Source organism: Lepidochelys olivacea (genome assembly GCF_965140295.1).
Source record: "Lepidochelys olivacea isolate rLepOli2 genome assembly, chromosome: 13".
NCBI lineage: Eukaryota > Metazoa > Chordata > Testudines > Cheloniidae > Lepidochelys > Lepidochelys olivacea.
In genome coordinates, this window is record NC_140423.1 from 1,784,514 (window position 1) to 1,806,478 (window position 21,965).

At 55.6% G+C, this 21,965-nt stretch overlaps 1 protein-coding gene across 1 annotated transcript; it reads left to right on the plus strand.

Annotated features, from left to right (window-relative positions):
• Nucleotides 1-1,831: 1,831 nt before the first annotated feature.
• LOC311529675 (bactericidal permeability-increasing protein-like) lies at nucleotides 1,832-19,711 on the plus strand. Its single transcript, XM_084645825.1, has 15 exons — nucleotides 1,832-2,057; nucleotides 3,839-3,953; nucleotides 4,758-4,886; nucleotides 5,849-6,004; nucleotides 6,615-6,678; nucleotides 9,220-9,283; nucleotides 9,835-9,926; nucleotides 10,491-10,667; nucleotides 11,527-11,586; nucleotides 11,887-12,054; nucleotides 12,523-12,590; nucleotides 14,779-14,821; nucleotides 15,906-15,969; nucleotides 16,498-16,574; nucleotides 18,394-19,711. The coding sequence occupies exons 1-15, from the start codon at nucleotides 1,943-1,945 to the stop codon at nucleotides 18,430-18,432; spliced, it is 1,431 nt and encodes a 476-aa protein (XP_084501951.1). The 5' UTR covers nucleotides 1,832-1,942; the 3' UTR covers nucleotides 18,433-19,711.
• The last annotated feature ends 2,254 nt before the right edge of the window (nucleotides 19,712-21,965 follow it).

The following is a 21,965-nucleotide window of genomic DNA, read 5'->3' on the forward strand; positions in this document are numbered from 1 at the left end:
TTTCTTCCCTGTGTCAGGATCCTGAACTCAACCAATTCATGGTCACTGCCTCCCAGATTCCCATCCACTTCTGCTTCCCCTACTAATTCTTCCCGGTGTGTGAGCAGCAGGTCAAGAAAAGCTCTCCCCTTAGTTGGCTCCTCTAGCACTTGCACCAGGAAATTGTCCCCTACGCTTTCCAAAAACTTCCTGGATTGTCTATGCTCCTCTGTATTGCTCTCCCAGCAGATATCAGGAAAATTAAAGTCACCCATGAGAACCAGGGCGTGCGATCTAGTAGCTTCTGCGAGTTGCCAGAAGAAAGCCTCATCATGCCTTATCTCATGTAAAATACATCACAATTATGCCATAATCATATCATAACAATATCTGTATGAAGAAAGCAGCTCTGTTTTCACACGGGAGGGGGGGCTTTGAATTAGGAGGGACCTCGGAAGGCGGGGAGGGGACATCCCCGGGAGCAGAAATGGGAAAGGGGCAGTGCTCTCTGCATTTATAAAGCAGCCTCCCCGTGGGCGGATAATACACCTCTCCCAGGTCAAGGGCAGGCAGGATGTGGAGCCAGACAGAGGAGTCCATCCCTCGGAGGCAGTGAGCAGGAAGTGACATATTTTAATGAGCTCTCGCTACCCAGGCTGTTGGCCCAGTCCCACGGAACCCTTCAGCTTCTCCCGGGACCTCCGCTTGGAAGATTTATGCAGGAACCTTTGGGACAGAAAAGCACAAGGCAGGGTGACACTTGCGGGGACTGCTGGGTGCGGGCTCATCGGGCTGGGGCACCCATGCAGCTAGCTCCAGTGCAAGAAGCGAGTGCAAGAAGCGAGTGCAAGTCTGTGGTGAAGATGGACCTTACCAGCCTGGCTTCAGAATGGCACTGCAGGCCTGGCATCCCGGGCCCCGACCGGCTTCCTGCACAGACGCGTGCAGTGAATGTGGCTGCTCGCTGGCCTAGCCAGGGTGCAGAGGGGGTAAAAGAGCGACAGACTTAACTCCCCGGACTGGCCCATGCCATCCACCAGTGCTCACTCCGTGCTGACTGGGCCACCTCACAGAACCCTTACTGGCCACTGCTGGTTGGTGAGGCCATTGGCTACTGGAGCTGGGGCCAGGAGGAGCTTGCTGAGGCTGTGAAAAGGAGAAAGCTGCAGGAGGAGAGAAATAATTGGGAAAAGCTGCTCCCAGCCAGGGGACTTGACAAGATGTAAAATGCTCCTCACGAGCGAGAAAATGCCCAGAGAAACCTCTAGTGAAAGCAGCACCTAGCAGGTCCCTGCGGAGATATAAACTCCTCCATCCTGCTCCCTGCCCTCTGTCAATGGAGCAAAAGTGGAATGGGCAAAATATAGTGCAAGAAAGCAATCAGATCCAAGTTCCGGCTGAATCCCGGAGCCTGCTCCAGGAGCCAACAAGGCGCTTGTTCTAATTGGCAGGGCAGTGAGGAGGCATTTGAGGTTGGCACGGCGCTGAAGGCAAAGTCCTTGCCTCTCCTTTCCCCCAACCCACCCTGGTATCCATGGAGACTCTTCCAGCTGCATTCCTGTGGCTTGCAGGGCTGCTGTCAGCAGGTGTCTGTTCGTGGAGCCGGGCCTCACCCACACTGCAAGAGCCCAGCAGCAACTCTCAAAGTGAGGAGTGAGCGAGCCCCAGGCCAGGAAGCAGAAAGCACAAGTGCCCCGAGCAGCCTTGTCCCCTGGGGTGTGGCCCAGCCCCAGCCCCAAGAGGAGGAACCTAGAGTAGGACATGGCTGAGAATTGTGCAAGTGGGGACGGCCCCCAGAGGAATGTGAAAGCAACTTCCTGCTTTCTTGGCACCCATTATCAGTTCCCTTTTCCACCCTGCTATAAACACGCCGGTTATAGCAGCAGGATCGGAGGGGAGCATCGGCCAGCAGCCAGCTCAGCACATCTTGGTGGCTGGACGGTACCTCCGCACTCCTGTAAGGATGGCAACGCGTCACCTGGCCCTGGCTGCCTCGGTGCTGGCCATCTGCATGGTGCTCACCAGGGCCACTAACCCCGGCTTTGTGGCCAGAATCACTGTTAAAGGCCTGGACTACGGTAGGTTCCCAGTCTAATTTGTGTCTGTCTCACACCGAGCCTGGCGAGGGGGGCCAGGTGGGCAGCTACCCAAAATGCATTGTAAGGGGAGTACAATAGGAACCAGTCGGCCAGTGGGATGGACATGACATGCAGGTGCTAGTCACGGCTGTGAGGATGGGTCCCAGGACCGTGTGGAGTGGCCTGTTCCCTTTCTGGGGCAGTCTCTGGAATGGGCCTTTTCATGGCAATGTCTCCCTGTGAAGGCGGGGAAGGAAACCTGGCAACCCCATTAGGGCACTCGGAACTTGCATCTCTCCAAGCGTCTTCTCTGTGGGGTGCATGGTGGTTACATGGGCAGCATCCTCCCTGCATTCTCTCTGCGTGTGGCGGAAAGTGAGTGCGCTCTGCAACCCGGCTTGGAGGGATCTTTGGGGCTGGGGACCCCTCCCTGTCTCCCTTTGGCCCCCAGCTCTTGCCCCGTGTACTTCCCATCCTGGCAGCGCATGGGGCTGGTTAGCTGGCGAGGTGTCTCGCTCCTTCAGTGCATGACACCAGCTCCCGAAGAGCAGAGAGACTCACCCAGGTCAGTGAGCTCCCAGGCTGAGATGAGTCCGTCACTGAAGTGAAATCACAGAACAAGCTCTTATGCAGCCCTGTTATGGATTGAACGAGACGCAGTTCCTCCCTCCCCACCCCCCAAGAGCTATCTGGAGAGCGGGAAGTGCCTTTCCCTCCCAGCTAGAGCCGGGGGCTGTCTACACTGCAGTCAGAGGGGTGATTGCAGCTCGCACTAGCTTTCGTCTAGGTCACGTGACTAGAAATAGCACACGCCGGCACGGAGCCTGGTGCAGGCTGTACAAGCCCGCCGGAAAGCCTGGGTACATGCTCATGTTGCTAACCCATGCCAGGGCCATGCGGCCGCACTTCGCTGCTGCTTTTCGCCGCACTAGCTAAATTCAAGCTAGAGCAAGCAGCCGTCCCACCTCCGGTTGCAGTGGACACACACCTGGGCTGATCTCAGGAGAACCCTGGGCCCATCCTACCCGGCTCGGCTGTGCCTTGTGCAGTGCTCTGCACTGTCAAAGTGAGTGCCGTGTGCGAGCACTCAGATCTGGGGCCTCTTTGACACCAGCGTTCCCCTGCTCTGCACCGTCAAAGTGAGTGCCGTGTGCGAGCACTCAGATCTGGGGCCTCTTTGACACCAGCGTTCCCCTGCTCTGCACTGTCAAAGTGAGTGCCGTGTGCGAGCACTCAGATCTGGGGCCTCTTTGACACCAGCGTTCCCCTGCTCTGCACTGTCAAAGTGAGTGCCGTGCACGAGCACTCAGATCTGGGGCCTCTTTGACACCAGCGTCCCCCTGCTCTGCACTGGTGTAAATGACTGCCCAGAGTACAGGGCTGTGAAGAATGAGGCTCACTAGCATCCATTAGGAGCTGGAATTCATGCACGTTTTGGCATGCAGCCCACTTCCTGGATTCCCTTCCCCTGGGCAGCCGTGCAGCCTGCCCTGTGCCAATTGTCCACCTTGCTGCTGCCTTCCCCCATGGGCCCAGGTTAATCAATGTCACTTAGCGCAGCCCAGGCTGTAATGTTAGGGTTCTTTCTCGCAATCTGAGGCTTCGCACTAATAATCACACGTGGGATGGAAACCAGCTCCCTTCACTTACTGAATCAGCAGGTAAGTTACTAACTGGTTGTTCCTTTTGACACTTTCCTCGTGTGATGGCAAATATACCAGGGCTGTATCCAGCTGGCTCGCAAAGGGCCAGCCTGTGACGTGCGCTTTGTGTCCCTGCAGCTCGTCAGGAGGGCATCACTGCCCTGCAGAAGGAATTAGCCAAGCTGAAGCTGCCAGACTTCTCGGGGTCCTTTAAAGTCAAGATCTTAGGGAAGGTGCGCTACACATTCTACAGGTGAGACCTTGGGGCTTCCACGTGCAGCCGTCCCCCGCCCCCAGTACGAGCTCTGAGTGCAAGCTGCGGGGCAGAGTCCTTCCCAGGGTGGGGCATGTCCCTGAGGGCCATTCCTCTCCCGCCGGAGAGCCAGGTGCAAGAGGGTTCAATAAGGTGGAGCAAGAGCTCCTGATGGAAAGTGAATTGCTGTGGTTCTGCCAAACCCATTTATCCAAACCTCCCAGCCGGAGCCAGGTAATATGTGACTTGGAGCCCAGGCACTCAAGGTTGGGATGGTGTTTGTGCAAAATCAGACCAAATGGGTTTTGCCAAAAAGAAAACCTACCCCCAGCCCAGTTTGTCCGTGCCTGATTCCACAGCTAGCCCTTCCCCGGGGAGCAGAGCCCACTGACTAGAGCTCCCAGCGCTGCTGGGATGACCTCTCCTTTCAGGAGACCGCGAATAAGCCCACCCCCACCTCCAGCCCGTCTGACACAAGCAGGTTCCTGTGATGGCAAAAGCACTTTGTGGCTCTCTCCCAGGAGCGAGGTCACCTTGCTACGCTGAGAGAACGGCGGGTGGCCGGCAGAGCGTTGTGTTCACAGAAGGGGGCGTAGCCCCAGGGGTACAGCCCCTTCTTGTGCCTCAGTCTGTCTGGGAGGGGTCACTCGCAAGGGAGGAAAAGAGTTTGTTCACCCCGACCTGCTCGGTCCTCGGCCCCGTGCAACCAGCAGTGCTGGTGGCTGTGGGGACACGGAGGCCTGTGCTCAGGGTTTTCCCGGGGAAGCTCTGGTTTTCTGCTGATAGAATTTCTCTCTCTTGCAGTCTGAACCTTCGCAGTTTCCAGTTGCCGAGTTCGCAAATTGCCCTGATCCCCAACGTGGGCCTGAAGGTCTCCATTGCCAACGCCTTTGCCCAGCTGACGGGGAAGTGGAAGGTGAAGAAGAGATTTCTGTAAGCGCCGTCCGGCTCTGTGCACCCTTTGTGTCCCAAAACGGCCCCATCTCTTTTATCTCCCCTCCCCGACCCCCTGCGCGCACCTATACACACACACACTTGTTTCTCCTTGTCATTTCCTGCCCCACTAACTTGTTTCCCACGTGTAGGGGGCTGATTCTCCTCTCATACTAGTTTTACACCAGTGCTGCCTCATTGACATCAGTGGGGTTACTCCGGATTTACACTAGCGTAAGCGAGAGAAGGATCAGGTCCATCATCCACAGAGAGGCAGGCCCCAACACCCACCCATGGGTGGGGGTCACCCATAGGGCCTGTCTCCCTGGCGTGAGTATTCACAGTGATGGTTGGAGGGCAGTACCCAAGCCCAGCTTCTCATTTCCGGAGGGCAGCATTCTCGCAGTGCTGGGCAGGGGGCTGTGTTCTTCTCTGGATCTCCTCCAGAGTCACTCCTAAAGCCCTCGTAGGCTCTGGCCTCTGACATAGCCTGGCCTTTGCACTTCAGCCCTGGGTGATCCGTCGAGGGGCTCGGTCGCGTGGCTCCGGGGGGAAGAGCCATGGGGATGAGTGTGGAGGGAATTTCTTGCTGTGTTCTCCCCCACTGCCTCTTTAGAAATAGCTAGTAGGTGACATGGGGCAGCCCCGAGCTGATGCTCTGAGCTGGTTAGTCAGAAGCACTGGAGAATATCCTGCAGTGAGCCTCCATCCTGGGCATGGAACCAATGGCCTTACAGGTTATTTCCCACTCTCTAATTCCTGCTATAATGATGGACAAAGGAAACCGCAGGGTGACTGTGTATCCCGAATATTGCTCCAGCCTCAGGGATGTTCCTCGTGAATAATCAGTGCTCCAGGGATTAACATACAAGCCCTTTCCACCAGCATATGGCGTGTGCAGGGGTTTTAGGAGAGCCCCTGCCTGCAAATGCAATCTCTTCTGCTTCTTTCTTTCCCATTAGCAGGGACAGTGGTTCATTTGACCTGAAGGTTGAGGGTCTCTCTATCTCTGTTGGTCTGAAGCTGGGCAGCGACGCCTCTGGGAGACCCACCATTACCACCTCGGAGTGTGGAACCCACATCTCCAACGTTCGGGTGCACATTTCTGGCAGGTTTGGGTATGTAACTGCCCTTAATTGTCATGGCTTGGGGGTCATGTTGATTAGCCCATCTTCTACAAGGGCCTCCAGGGATATAAGTTACCTTCAGCCCCTCTCTGCTGCGCCCACAGGTCTGTAAGCAGCACTGCCGGCCCTTCCAATTCTGCCTTCCTTCACAAAATGCTAGCGGGGTAAACTGAGTCCTGAAGTAATTGGCCCAGAGGCCCTGTAGCTGCACAGAGAGGCTAATTAAGGAAAAGCTCTGATACTGCCCAGGAGATTGGTTGGTGAAAGACGAATTTAATAAATAAACATACAGAACCAAATCATGAGCTAATGAAGTATCTTGCACCAGGTCTGAATTTGGCCCACGGTGTTGTCCCTTTAGGAGACATGTTTTCAGCCCATCTCTAAATTTGGGTGTGCACATTTTGCAAGCTTATCTGCAAATGCAGCCATTGTATTAAAACAAAGCAAAGCAACCAAAGATTTCAATCCAAACCATCCTGGGACAACATGCCCAGCGGTCACACACCTCTCTAGTGTCGCCCCTTTCCAAGGAAACGCTCCTCCGATATCCTCCCATGGGCAGGAGCATGACTTGATCGCACTGTGTTTTTCTCCATAGCTGGCTGTACAATCTCTTTCACAAGAAGATTGAGTCCAGCTTCAGGAGGACCATGGAAGGCAAGGTACGATACGCTAGGAGCACAGAATACCAACTCTTGATAGTGACCCCTCGTCCACTGTCCAGCTCTCCTGCGGCACTGACATGATTTCCAAATGGCCTGTGTCCACACGCTCTTGCTCTCAGGCAAGAGCTCGGGGCGCGGGGGGTGTCCTGGAGCTCGAGTTCTTGGGGAGAGGTGTGCGGTACACAGATCAGTGCTGCAAAGTATCGTGAAAAACACATAAACTGCAGTCACCTCGGCAGTGCACAGTTCTTACGGAATTCTAAACTTGCAACATTTGCCGATGCCTAATATCATTGGTCTCAATTAACAAAGACTTTTCTTTTCCCGGGGTCGTTAATTAGATCGCATGCCTCAGCCAAGCTCAGATCAAAAGACAGAGCCCACTTAGAGCGAGGCTTTCAACGGCCTGTCACTCGTAGAGATTTTTAGGAGCTTTGGGGTAGAAATTCTCATTGCTGGATTTACAGTCATTTACTGGCTTATTTTAATGGGGCGCAGTGGCAACACCCGGGTACCTACAGCACAGTACAATAGCCTACCCTCAGGAAACCTGCACCAAGACGTGGAAACAAGCTGTTAGAAATAATTGCTACATGGCTAACTGGCCCGACTTGCTACAGCTCTTGATGTGAACCTCATTCAGGAAGGAGGCAGTTGGAGAACAGGGAAAAGTCCATTTATACAATAGATTTAAAATGCTGGACTGATTGTATTGAGCTACTTTTAGTGCCATCTAGTGGCTTTTTAAGGGCCATCTGGAAGCCCTTGGAGCAGATGGGCTGGCATTCGAAGCAAAGCCCGGGCCTATCAGAGAGGTGCTTCTGTTTAAGGCTTTTGTCTCCTGCCTCTCTGGAGGGGACACTGCTGGGGAACCTTGGAGACGGGGTGAGAATCTCTCAGTAACTCCCCTCCTGCTCCTTTTGCAGCACGTCAGGGTCCCCATCACCACATGCCAGAAACTTCCCGTAGGCAGAGGCCTAGCCCCCCTGCTCTATAGCACTGGTTCCCATGTTCCCTGGTTAATCTGCTCATGCCTGTCCCAAGGAAGTCACGGAGATGCTTTGTTTCCCCTCCTTAGAACAGGGGGTGCATCCCGTCTCTCACCCTAACTCCCTGCACCCCCCAGCTCCCTGTCCGTCTCAGGGACTTGCCCACACCCTGCAGAGCTGAACCTCCGCTGCTTGACCTCTCTCCCCTTCCCACGCTCCGCTGGGCTGGCTCCCCCTTGACACTCTGTGCACCAGGAGGGTATGTGCATGCACAAGGGCTGTTATATGACTCAGCCCCCAACAAACCTTTCCCATTTCCCCATCAGTCTCAGGCCAGGGTTTGGCACTCCAGGGCCCTGCGTGGATGTGTCCTGTCTCTGCATAGCGGGGGGAAGGAACACACCTTCCCGTTCACAAGCTGTACAGCAGAGAGGAGGGAAAAGAACTGGTTTGACAACTAACAGGCGTGAGCGTGAGCTGACCACATGATGGATAACGGGGACCCGTGGACTAGAATAGTAACCGGACAGCTCCTGCCTCCTACCTCTCGAGGGAATTCCCCCCTTGTGCTCAGCTCTTTGTTTTCTGGTTACCATGCCCCTGTCTTGTGAAGCACTGGCTATTGCTCTTGGCCACTGCTGCAGGCCAGAGGCTAGACTGGAAAGACCAATGGTCCGATCCAGCGGGGCGGTTTCTGGGTCCTTACGGGAAACGGGACTGGAGAAGATCCCCAGCAGGTATTCTAGTGCATTGGCAGGGTTATTCCCTGCAGTCCATTTCCAACCATGCTGTACACGCTGGTTCAGTCTCCCAGTAACACCGAAGTGGCATTTCTGCCGAGCCCCTGGAGCTGGGCGAGGAGAGTCAATAGCGTGCTGTCGCTGAGAGCACAGAGCCCTTTGGGTTTTATCATCCCACTCCATCGAGCTGTTTCTCTCCCCCTCCCCAGGCAAGGCTGAATTAGCCCTTTCTGGTTGCCTGGGTAGGCTAAAAACTTGGCTACCCAGCCTGGCTTACCCAGGAGCAGTAAGTTAAAGACACCCCCGCCCCCCATGTGCTGCCTGGGGCATGAGTGCTGCATTTGGTGAACAGCCAAACTTCCAGTCTGCATGGTGGAGCTTTGGACATAGAGGTCCAGTGATCAGAGCTCATCCAAAGCAGGTTGGATTCCACGTACATATTCTCCAACATGTCCAGTCTAGAACATAGAACTGGGACTTGGGTCACAAGTGAGACCCTTTTCAAAGGAGCTCAACTGAGCCACTAGGCTGTGCTTGGAGTTGTTTGCATGAGCAAATATTTGCGCACACAGCCCCCCTCTCTCCCCCCCCCCACACGCACGATGCATGCATGTTGGGCAGTCAGCCAGACCACTGCCTCATTTGCAGGCAGAAATGTCACTTGCGTGTGCAAACACAGGCTTTTGCATAAGTAGAAAAGTTGTGCAGCATTGCAGAAACTGAGAGGCGGTTTGAGGACTTGCCACTCAGTGTGTGACTCAGACAGAGCTGCTGGTCAGTCACCAAGGGGTCACCTCTGTTTTCCACAGGTCTGCGAAGCAGTGACCAGCTCTGTCACCACCAAGCTGCAGCCCTATCTCCAGACTCTGCCAGGTACAACACGATGATGGCTTTGGATTTTTACAAGTCTTTCCCCCAGGCCAGGCACATGCCATGGGACACTGTTTTTCACCCCGCATTTAGCCTCTGGCCCACAATGAGGGCCATGGGGCACCACATCACCCCAAAGGGACCGTGTGAGCTGCCTGGTGGAGGCTGTCCCCCTCTGTATGTAGTCAGCTGCTCTCAGGACAGGAGGGTGCAAAGCCCTGCCTCCTCCCTGCAGCCTCTGGGGAGCATGGCGGGACCAGGCCCAGGGCTCCCCAGAGGTTGGGACTGCAGGTGTCCTTAGCAGAAAGGACCCAGCTTGACTCTCCCGGCTGAGGGCTAGTTCCCAGAGCTGGTAGCTACAGAAAAACCCTGTCTCTTTGCTCTGAACTGAGCTGAGGGAGAATAAACCTGGCTCCCTAACTCCCCATGCCACTGGTAACTCCTCACTGGCTTGCTGCTCTGTGAGTCCCAGCTAGAGAGAGGGAACAGCTCACCCCCCAGTGATTTCCACTGGCATCTCAGCCCATCGGTTTTGTGTCTCTCCTGTTCTGTAGTCACAGCAAAGATAGACAAGGTGGCTGGGATTGATTACTCCCTGGTTGCACCTCCCGCGGCAACAGCCCAATCTCTGGATGTGAATCTGAAGGTGAGATGGGAACTGAGGGACACACACAACCCTGGGGGGATCAGTGAAGAATATATGTACGTTCCATTAGCATTTCTGCCTACCGAGGGCCTGGAGCATCAACTACCAGGTGCCAGAGCATCCTAGGAGCTAGGGGCTGAAACTCAGGCCTCATTGATTCTGTTCCCAGATCTGCCACTGACTCTCAGTGTGGAATTGTGACCATTGGCGAGTCACTTAACCTCTCTGTGCCTCCAGTGACTTAGCTGCAGCTAAAAATGGGTAAAATGAGTAAAATGCAATCCACCCCTCTCTCGTGTCATGTACAGGGCACTTGAGCTCCTTCCCATGACAAGCTCCAGGCCATTCCAAAACATTAGCATTCTTTATATTGATCCAGTCCCGGGTTATTTTTAACATGCTCTGGTGTGAGTGCAGGGTGGGGAGAGCGGTGGGTAGACCCGGTTTTTATTTTCTTCCTCTGAACGCTTTGCTCCCAAGCTGGGACAGTGAAAACCAAGTGAATTCCAGCTCCCCCTGTTCTCCCCTCCCCCAGGCATCATTCTTTCTTTCCTTCCTCACTAGGGTGAATTTTTTTCCCTGGCCCATCGCTCTGCCGTCCCCTTTGCTCCTCCCATACTGGCCTTCCCCGTGGATCATGACCGCATGGTTTACTTCGCAGCCTCCAGTTACTTCTTCAACACAGCTGGCTTTGTGTACCACAAGGCCGGGGTCCTGCTCTTTGAGATCACTGATGCCATGGTAAGGGGTTGTGGGACTCAGGAGACCTGGGTTCCATTCCCATCTCAACCACAAGCTTCCTTGGGCATGTCGCTGAGTCTCTCCGGCCCATCTGTGAAATGGTTGAATCACCCTACTGCATGGGGTGAGGGTGAGATCAACCCATTGAGGACTGCATGGCGCTCGGACACTGGTGGTGAGGGCCATATGAGTACAAGATGGGTAGGGGCAGGGGTGCTGGGGTAAGTCAGTGGGGGATGTTTTCTCTCTCATCGGGCACCACATGTGGTGTTTGCAGTCATCCCCTGACAGGGTAAAAGGCAAGATCTCACGGGGACCCGCCCTTAGAGGCAGATCCCACCTTGCTGCTGGCAGACATGGGATTGAGAGCTCGTCCCACAAACCCTGGGCTATGGCTGCTGGAGAAGGAGGTGGGGTGGTTAGTCACAGTTCCTGGGCTAATGGCACCCCTGAGCCCATCCGCTTTCAGGCCTGGGGCTGCAACCGCCCTCAGGATGAATGCAGGCAATTCTCTCACTCTCAGACGGGGCCCTGGGCATCAGCTGTGGTCACCTCTGCAGGTCTTAATTCCAGTGTGACAGGCCTATCATAAACATGCCACTCCCAGTGGAGTTAGGTCGGACAGGAAAGTCTAATAACCCACCTCAGGTGTAGCGTCACTTTCCCTGCCTGACCAGGTCACGTACCAGGTTCATACCGGGCCCGGCTTTACACAGCAGTAGGCTTAGGTTATTGAGGATGGTGGAGGTGGGTTTGGTGGCTGATTTTGCCTCCGGCTCTTCCACTTGTCATTCCATACGGCAGGTCATTGCTCTGTTGAATTGACCCTCCGGCACCATTTGTGTTTCTCCTGCCACAGATTCCGAAGGAGTTTAAATTCCATTTGAACACCTCCACTTTTTCAGCCTTCATTCCCCAGGTACGTGTCCTGCTCCCCTGAGAGAGCGTCGGTGCTGAGCCAGCTGCCGGCCTGCCACACACAAACGACTGGGCACCGTGGTTTGCTGGGGGTGGCCTCAGGAAAGGGGTCTTCAGGAAAGACATGTTTGGAAATGTTGAGGTGGGGCGATGGTCACAGGAGGAACATGATGTGTTGTTTGATTAAGGGCTGCATCAGATTCCATTTCTCAGGGACTTTGCTTTATCACGGTACCGAGCTTGTGCAAATCTGTCGTCACCTTCCCCGGTGCTGACTGGCTCTCCTCTGCTCCATCCCCAGCTGGAGAAGATGTACCCAGACAAGCTGATGAAGCTCAGGATTAAAACCTCTTCTGCTCCGTTCCTGACCATCACGCCTGGGAACTTGTCGCTTACACCTGTTGTGGATATCCAAGCATACGTTATCCTACCCAACTCCTCCTTTGTCCCCATCTTCCTCCTCAGCGTGGTAAGTCTGGGCATGGCTTATGGATATTGGCCCTGGGTGGAGAGACCTTAGTGCGGTTGCCCTACTGATGATAGAGGAGGGATCTGGCATATGGACCTGGAATAGCTGCTAGCTCTCCTAAGCGCATATCCCTGTGTCTCCCCCTCTAGCGAGCTGACTCCTGCTGGGATCGGCTGGGACTGGATTGGCCATGAGCTGGGCCCCATCCCTTTGCCAAGTGCAGCAACCCTACTGCATTCCTCCAGCAGGAGAGGAGAGGGACCCCCCACATAACCTGCCTGTCTGCCTTTCCCAGCACAGCCGCTTTGGTCTCCTCCCCGTGCTGTCAGCAAGATGACAGTGCAGGCTGTGCCCAGCCCTTCCCCTGCAGGAGCCAGGTCTCTCTCCTGGCTCCCCGATCCCAGGGAAAGGCCTTTGCATTCACAGTCCCAGTCTCACGGGAACTGACCTCACTTCTCCTATTCCTAGACCAGCAGCGTTTCAGTCAAAATTATGGTGACCTCTGCCCAGATAGGTGGGACCCTGGAGCTTGGCAGGTAGGAGCCACAGTGGGGGTCGGGGGTGGGGGTGGGGGTGGGGGTGCAGGGGAGTTCAACCTGTGTCCTTCCCTGCTAAGCCGCCGTCAGGTCATAAGAGGCTCGTAAAGGCTTGATAGAGAGCAGGGCGTCTCTGAGAGCAGCGTGGATCCTGGGGAACGGCGCTGCCAGAGGATACGGCTAAACTTTCTGCAGGGCCCAGGAGGTGTCGGAGTTTCCGTTCTGGGGGTGAGGGCAGGGAGAGGGTGAGAAGGAGGCTGAGAAGCATCCCAGAGCTGCCAGACTCCCCGCTGGCTAGTGGGCTAGCTGTGGCCATGGCGTAAATGCAGCCCTTGTGTAAGCTACATTGGCGACAGGCCAGTTGCACTGGCTTGCATCTGAGCTGAATTTGGCCCTGTACCTGCCGGTGAAGGCCAGGGGTCGCAGAGGGCGGGGGATTGACGAAGCTGGGATGAAAGCTGTGGGATTCAAACTCCCAGCTCCCCTGGTATGTGACCTTCACTCCTCCCAGCATGCCTGGGCATTACAGCAAACACAACACTGAGATTCACAGTGCACCACCAGCCCCGGCCGCACCACAGCACCCGAGTATCCCTGCCCAGGGCCCACCCCCGGCCGCCCCACAGTACCTGAGTATCACCACAGCACCCGAGTATCCCTGCCCAGGGCCCGCCCCCGGCCGCCCCACAGTACCTGAGTATCACCACAGCACCCGAGTATCACTGCCCAGGGCCCGCCCCCGGCCACCCCACAGTGCCCGAGTATTACCACAGTGCCTGAGTATCCCTGCCCAGGGCCCGCCCCCGGCCGTCCCACAGTACCTGAGTATCCCTGCCCAGGGCCCGCCCCCGGCCGTCCCACAGTACCTGAGTATCACTGCCCAGGGCCTGCCTCCGGCCGCCCCACAGTACCCGAGTATCACCACAGCACCCGAGTATCACTGCCCAGGGCCCGCTCCTGGCCGCCCCACAGTACCCGAGTATCACCACAGTACCCGAGTATCCCTGCCCAGGGCCCACCCCCGGCCGCACCACAGCACCTGAGTATCACCACAGTACCCGAGTATCCCTGCCCAGGGCCCACCCCCGGCCGCCCCACAGTACCCGAGTATCACCACAGCACCCGAGTATCCCTGCCCAGGGCCCACCCCCGGCCGCCCCACAGTACCCGAGTATCACCACAGCGCCCGAGTATCCCTGCCCAGGGCCCGCCCCCGGCCGCCCCACAGTACCCGAGTATCACCACAGCGCCCGAGTATCCCTGCCCAGGGCCCGCCCCCGGCCGCCCCACAGTACCTGAGTATCACCACAGTACCCGAGTATCCCTGCCCAGGGCCCGCCCCCGGCCGCCCCACAGTACCTGAGTATCACCACAGCACCCGAGTATCACTGCCCAGGGCCCGCCCCCGGCCTCCCCACAGTGCCCGAGTATCACCACAGTGCCTGAGTATCCCTGCCCAGGGCCCGCCCCCGGCCGTCCCACAGTACCTGAGTATCCCTGCCCAGGGCCCGCCCCCGGCCGCCCCACAGTACCCGAGTATCACTGCCCAGGGCCTGCCCCCGGCCGTCCCACAGCACCCGAGTATCACTGCCCAGGGCCCGCCCCCGGCCGCCCCACAGTGCCCGAGTATCACCACAGTGCCCGAGTATCCCTGCTAAGGGCCCGCCCCCGGCCGTCCCACAGTACCTGAGTATCACTGCCCAGGGCCTGCCTCCGGCCGCCCCAAAGTACCCGAGTATCACCACAGCACCTGAGTATCACTGCCCAGGGCCCGCCTCCGGCCGCCCCCCAGTACCCGAGTATCACTGCCCAGGGCGTGCCCCCGGCCACCCCACAGTACCCGAGTATCACCACAGCACCCGAGTATCCCTGCCCAGGGCCCGCCCCCGGCCTCCCCACAGTGCCCGAGTATCACTGCCCAGGGCCTGCCTTTGGCTGCACCACACCCCGCACCCAAGCCAGCCGTGCCCATCACTGCCCAGGGCCTGCTCCTGGCCGCACTGCAGTGCCGGCTGCTATCCCAGAGGGACGGCAGCGCTCTGCTTGGCAGCCATTCCACTCTCTTTAAAGGCCGGGCTGGCTGCGGGTGGGGTTCAGACGTGAGCCCCCTCCTGGGGCCGAGCCCTGACAGTAGAGCTCCCTGCGCGAGGGCGCGATGGACGTGCCAAGTCTCCGTGTTTTTCTGCAGGCTGCAGCTGTCACTGAAGCACTCGGATGTCGGCCCTTTCTCTGTGAGTTCTCCTTGGAAGGACTTCACCCAGGCTCTGCTTGGAGGAGCTGCTGGGCTTGATTCACACCTCTGGGTGTGCCCCCAAGGGAGGGCTCCCGGGGGAGGGGAGATGGTGCCCCACTGCCTCCATTCTGTGGGGGTGCCGCCGGGCCAGGGCAGCTGTAAGTTCCAGCCAGGGTGCAAGAGGAGCTGCACCGCCGGGGCTCGTCTCATCTCCCAGGACGCTCTGGACTCCATCGTCGCTTCAGAGGTGCCCCCCACCCTGCCCCCGGGAAGTAGGGTTGCCAGTGGCTGGTGCACTGTGACTCCCTTCCAGCCACCGGGGGTCCCAAGCTGGGCTCGCCAGCAGGAAGACTCTAGCCCGATCTGAAGCGGTGAGGTGATGTCCACGCTGCGCCCCCTCCTCCACCCGCTGGGTCCGCGCTTCTGGGAAATTTCCGCAGGCCCATCCCTTCCTCCTCCCTTGAGCACCAGGAGTGCGTGCGTGGGTCTACACTGCACCCTCAGCCCAGGCTGGCACTCAGGTTTCAGCCCTCCTTCCATCAGCAAGCACTCAGGACCCGGGTCCTGGGACCCTGCTAGGGGACTGAGTCCCCTTCTGGGACCCCTCGGGGGCTCAGGTCAAAGCCCTGTCATTTTGCAGTGTGGGTGGAGGTCAAGCTGCAGGCCTGAGTCAGACGGTCTGCGTAGAGCAGTGTGGATGCGTTAGCCCAGCTGGGAGACCCCGGTGCAGTAATCACAAGCCCAGGGTTACAGGGCAGTGCGGTTGCTCAACATGGGCTTGGAAACACTAAGTCCCCCAGCCCAGCCAGGCTTAGCGTGCAGTATAGACATGCCGCCTGAGACCCAGGAGCCTGTGCACCCCCACCGGGCCGGCCTGTGGGCCCGGGGACGATGCTTCCCTAGCCCAGGATGTTGCAGTCTGTTGGACTCGGTTAGTTTCCAGGACGGCCCCTGTGTTTCGTCTCCTTGGTTCAAGCAGATTCTTACCTGAGTTCCTGGCCCCCTAACGTACAGCCACCCTCTCTCCCAGTACCTCCTCTGCTGCCAGCCGCAGAGGGTTACACTCTTCATTGCATCCCCAGGTGCAGCTGCTGCAAGCACTCATGAACTTCTATGGCTCCAGCATCCTGATCCCGCGCATTAACGGTGAGGGGCTGGCGGGTCCAAGGGTATCTGTATCAGACCAGAGCCCTGACATCTCACTTATCAACAGTGGGCAGAAGCTGCTGCGGGCAGAGGAGACCTAGATCCCGGAGCTTCCACCAGCATCCTGGGCCTGCTGCACACACAGGGTGGGGGGCTGAATAGAGTCCATCTCGGAGCAGTGACACGCAGAGAAGAGAACACAGTGGAAAGAATGTGAACGGCGCACGTCGTAATGCCTTCCAGATCCCGTCTCCCTAACGTGCTGCTTCTCGTTCTGCAGCTCGCAGGGCCAGAGCACTGGGACCAGCGCCTGTGTGTGTGTGCAGGGGCAGAGCGGCATGCGAGAAGTCTCCCCCGCTTAGGCAGCTGCTGGGGGGGCTCCCAGCTCCTTCCCCCAGGGAGCAGGGTGCTAACATGGGGGCAGGGCTGGGCAGGTGTGAGTCGATGGTGCCCGGTTCGCTGCACAACCCCACAGCGACTCTGATTGTTCTGCCCCACCATTGCTCTCATGAATGTTTTATTTTGCAGCGCTACTCAGGGAGGGCTTCCCTCTCCCACTGCCGGCTCGCGTCCAGCTCTCCAACCTCGTCATACAGCCCCGCCAGGTCAGTGAACACAATCCCCTGTGCTGGGCAAAGGGGCACCTGGGCAATAATTTGGGGCAACAACTAATGCCAACGGCAGGACGGATCAGAGTGAGGAGCAGGGTGTGAGCCATGCCTGGAGCAACCACCACTGGATACCTTAGTATAGGCCCAGGGAAGGGCAGGGGAAGGCGAGGTGGCCTAATAAACCCTTTTCATCACTAGTGAAGCTCTTGCGGGGGGGTGAGTAGGGCAGGAGAGGGAAGGAAGGGGTCTCTGAGCTGACACCCAGCTTGGTGGAAGTGCTGTGAGGAGGAGCAGTGCCGTTCACAGGCAGGGGAACAGGCAGGAATCGCCCTGATTAGTTGGTGCTAGCTGGCAGCGAGAAGCTGGTCTGTACTAAGGGAGGAGAATGAGAGGTTCCCAGACAGGATAGATCATGAGTCCAAGTGTCAGTGGTCAAGCAACACACAGACTCCATGGGTGCCCAGGTTCATATAAAGCCCTCGGTCTACCCAAGGTACATCCCTGGATTTCCTTGGGATTTACTGGGAGTGGGCAGACGGGGGTGGGAAGTGTCTCTCAGACAAGAACTTAGGAACTGAGCTGGTCTCAGCCCTGAGCGTCAGGGTCCAGATTTTCACAATTGCACAAGTATAGTTGCACACCAATCCCAGAACTGAACGTTCAGAGTCAGCATGCAAATGTACATGTGGTTTTGTGTTTTCTGAAAATCTGGTCTTAAATTTCACACAGCTCTCAATCATAGAATAGAATATCAGGGTTGGAAGGGACCTCAGGAGGTTCTAGTCCAACCCCCTGCTCAAAGCAGGACCAATCCCCAACTAAATCATCCCAGCCAGGGCTTTGTCAAGCCTGACCTTAAAAACAAGACGCTGAAAGAAACGACAGAGATGAAAAGACAACGCTCCTCTTTCCCCTGAGCAGCACCTGGCCTTGTGAATGGATAACAGGCTCCCACCTTTCCTCTTTGCCTGCACCGCACCCATCCTCATGCCCAGAGAGGGCTCCAGATTCTCTCCCTCCCCCTGCAATTCACTGCTACCAAAGCTGTTTGTCCAGGAGTAAAAAACATGTGATTTGTCTCCAAAGAAATTTATAAAGAGCAGAGATTTGCTGTGATTTTTGGCCCTAAATTCCCACCATCTCCACCACCACTAACACACAGTCTTGCGATGTGCTATGTGTGGGTTTTCTATTGGGTGGCATCCTTCCCTGTCCCCACCCCCATGTTAGCAGTGGCTGCATTCTGGTGGCTTTGGGTGCACATACAGGGCTCAAGCCAATGCACACTGAAATCAGCGCAAGGAGTCCTGTTAATTTCAACGGGGCTTGGATCGAGCCCAGACCTTGTGAAGTAGTTGGGATCCCTCAGCATGAGAGGAACTGAGGAAATGTAACATGTTAAGGAACTGAGTCCATTGGGTGTTGGCCAGGCACGTTTGTAAAGCTCTTCCAAAGCAAAGCAGCATGAGACTGTCAGTGCTGTGACTATTGCAGCACGTCCAGCCTAGGGCGAAGGAGTAAAGTGCCAATGACAGAAACAGAGAAACAGCTGCTCACACAATGCTGAATAAATATAAACTTGGGAACAATAGCTGGGGAGAAACATGGATTTCCCTCTGATGTGAAGCCAACTCACACTCTTCATGGCCTGCAGCGTGCACCATACACACATGCTTACCGGCTTGCTGCTCTAGAGTACATATTCCCTGATTAAAGAGAGCCCGGCATTTACCGCCGAATGCAGGTGGGCTCTGCTGTTCTGTGACCAAAGGAAAGGCTTTGCCAGTGGCTTACATCATGATCTCTCTCCTAGAACTTCCTGCTGTTTGGAGCAGATGTTCGTTACATGTAGAGACGCTGAGGACGAGACACTGAAAGAAACAACTGATACGAAAAGACAACGTTCCTCTTTCCCCTGAGCAGCACCTGGCCTTGTGAATGGATAACAGGCTCCCACCTTTCCTCTTTGCCTGCACCGCACCCATCCTCATGCCCAGAGAGGGCTCCAGATTCTCTCCTCCCCCCAGCAATTCACTGCTACCAAAGCTGTTTGTCCAGGAGTAAAAAACATGTGATTTGTCTCCAAAGAAATTCCTCCCCTGCCTGCTCAGTCTGGATCACTGGGCACTGGATAGACAGAGGAGCAGCATGAGCATTTGAACAGAAAGAAAAACCAAGCAAACGAGCTTCCCTTCCACAGACTTTGACCAATGTACATGGTAGAGGGGCATTGCTGGCACATGACGGCCAACATATCGTCAAGGATCTACAACCTATCCTGAAGGACGACCCATCACTCTCACAGATCTTAGGAGACAGGCCAGTCCTTGCTTACAGACAGCCCCCCAACCTGAAGCAAATACTCACCAGCAACCACACACCACACAACAGAACCACTAACCCAGGAACCTATCCTTGCAACAAAGCCTGTTGCCAACTGTGCCCACATATCTATTCAGGGGACACCATCACAGGGCCTAATCACATCAGTCACACGATCAGAGGCTCGTTCACCTGCACATCCACCAATGTGATATATGCCATCATGTGCCAGCAATGCCCCTCTGCCATGTACACTGGTCAAACTGGACAGTCTCTACGCAAAAGAATAAATGGACACAAATCAAACGTCAAGAATTATAACATTCATAAACCAGTCGGAGAACACTTCAATCTCTCTGGTCACTCGATTGCAGACCTAAAAGTGGCAATTCTTCAACAAAAAAACTTCAAAAACAGACTCCAGCGAGAGATTGCTGAATTGGAATTAATTTGCAAACTGGATACAATTAACTTAGGCTTGAATAGAGATTGGGAGTGGTTGAGTCATTACACAAAGTAAAACTATTTCCCCATGTTTATCCCCCAGCCCCACACCCCACTGCTCCTCGGATGTTCCTGTTAACTGCTGGAAATGGCCCACCTTGATTATCACTACAAAAGTTTTTCTCCCCCCCCCCCCCCCCGCTCTCCTGCTGGTAATAGCTCATCTTAAGTGATCACTCTCCTTACAGTGTGTATGGTAACACCCATTTTTTCATGTTCTGTGTGTATATAAATCTCCCCACTGTATTTTCCACTGCATGCATCCGATGAAGTGAGCTGTAGTTCATGAAAGCTTATGCTCAAATAAATTGGTTAGTCTCTAAGGTGCCACAAGTCCTCCTGTTCTTTTCATGGATAAGTAACACATGGAAACATTTACTGTATCTGTTGCTGCCTTTTTAATGCAGTGTAGCAGCTGGCAATGATGGGGGGTGGGAGAAGGAGAACTAGCACCATCTGACCTGCCAGCTTGCTGCACATTTTGGAATGATGAGAAAATCCTGGGAAAAGGGCGCATTGGAATTGTGAGTTCCTCAGAACAGGGCTCCCAGCCCCGCATCTCCCCCGATCCACTTTTCGCTCCGACCAGCTGTAAGCTATTTATTCACGGTGCAACGTGCTCCAGTCGAAAGTATGTTAGAAAGAGGAACACACATTTTATTGTGTTGTTGGAAAATAAAACACTCTGATAAAGGCAGAGGTTGCAGAAGGGGTTTGTCATCTATTTCCGTGGCCCCTCAGCAGAATTTTTACTCAGCGGAAATACCTGATGTAACAATAATACTTTACACTTACATGCCTCTCATATACACCACGCCAGCGTTTGCGTGTAACACACGAGCCAACTGGGAAATTTTCCGCTGCCTTCGGTGGGTTTTGCGTCTGGTCCAGAATGGCTTTCATCCAAGCAGTTGAAAGCTCCATTACACACAGTAATGAACAGAGCTGACTGAAAACATTCTGTCAAAAAACATTTTTTTCCAATGAAAAACAATGTTTTGACATCCAGGAAATTTTGGGGGGGAAACTATGAAATCCAACAAATTTTCTGTTTTCAGTAACGAAAAACCAAGTGCATTTATTAATTAATTTATTGTTTAAAATGAAAATTTTTGATGATCAGGTTTTCAACAAAACAAAAAAAATTAAGACTTTTTATGAGAAGAAAAACAACAAAAATCATTTTCTTCAGAATTTGTCAAGGGAGGGGTGAATCATTGTCCAAGCAGCACGACTGATTCAGAATGTCTGGGGGGTAGGCAGCCACCTTACAGGTGAGTAAACTGAGGCACGGAGTGGTTAAGTCACATGCTCGGTTTTAGAGCAAAGCCAAAAATCAAACGCCGGAGTCCTGACTCTCAGACCCCTCCCCTACCTGCCAGGCGACACACAAATCTGTAGGAAATACTAACCCCGCATTCAGTGGATATTTTTTCTTTAGTAGTTTGAACGCAGATTAACCTTCCCACCCACTGCTGAACTCTGGTGTTACGTGGGTCGCTCAGAGCAGTCCCGAGACAGTAACTTCTGCCTGAGAGTCTCTTGAGGAGGGTAGGGACTGATTTCCCGAGACCTGTTCTGTAATTCTCGGAGAGGGGGCGGTTCAGGGAGCTCTTGGTGTAGGCAATGCTGGAGACCAGGGCCCTGTCTTCCCGCAAAGCAGCCCACACAGACCCCGCACTGCCAGAAGTATGCCGGGGAGGAAGAAGGATGCCCCTGTGGCCACACTGGTCCTGCAGGGCTTGAGGGAGCTTTGCCTGGCAGGCAGTGATGAAGGTGGGCACAGCCAGGGTGTCAGAGGCATGAAAAAGCCGACAGCAGGACGAACAGACCTTGCGTTGGAACATCAGGCCCGCAGGTCACAGGCAGCGAGATGGTTTCCAGTGCGGCTGTCCAGGCTGCAGCCAGCGCTTAGAGGCAGGTTTCAGGGGCCCAGTTTGCTGGCGGTGGGATTCAGGCCATGGGGCCTGGAGGCAGGTGCTGTGGAGCTGAGATGGGTGAGGCGTGAACCCTGTGGAGGTCTGCGTCTGAACCACGGCAATGGCCCCCGCTGGCCCCACACTCCGATTCTCTGGCCCAGCTGCTGCGTGCTCCGGCACACAGAGACATTTGGAAGCAACGGAGAGTCTATGCGGGCAGGCTCGGCCTCTCTGGGAAAAGGCACCGAGAACACAGGGGCCTGGCACATCAACAAAGGGGAGCTGAGGAACGTGAGAACTAGCCACAGCAAGAGGCAGGCCGGCCACTGGTTCCGGTCCCACCTCGGCTTCTGCACTGCCCCAGCCCAGCCCAGGGGGACGGCTGTGAGCAGCAACGTGTGGACGTACAAGAGGGAGACAAAGGCAAAGCTGTGCACTCGGTGGAACGCTCTGCCAAACGGCCACTAGCCTGGGCAGAGAGCTGCAGGGTAGAGGGGCAAACACAGCAACTGGCCACTGCCAGGGTCAGGAACCAAATGGTGCCGCCCCCACCCCGCCCCGCCCCCGGCTGCTTTCACCTCGACTCCAGTGATCCAGAACAGTCCCATTTCCAGCCTAGAGAGGTGACTCTCTGGGCAGA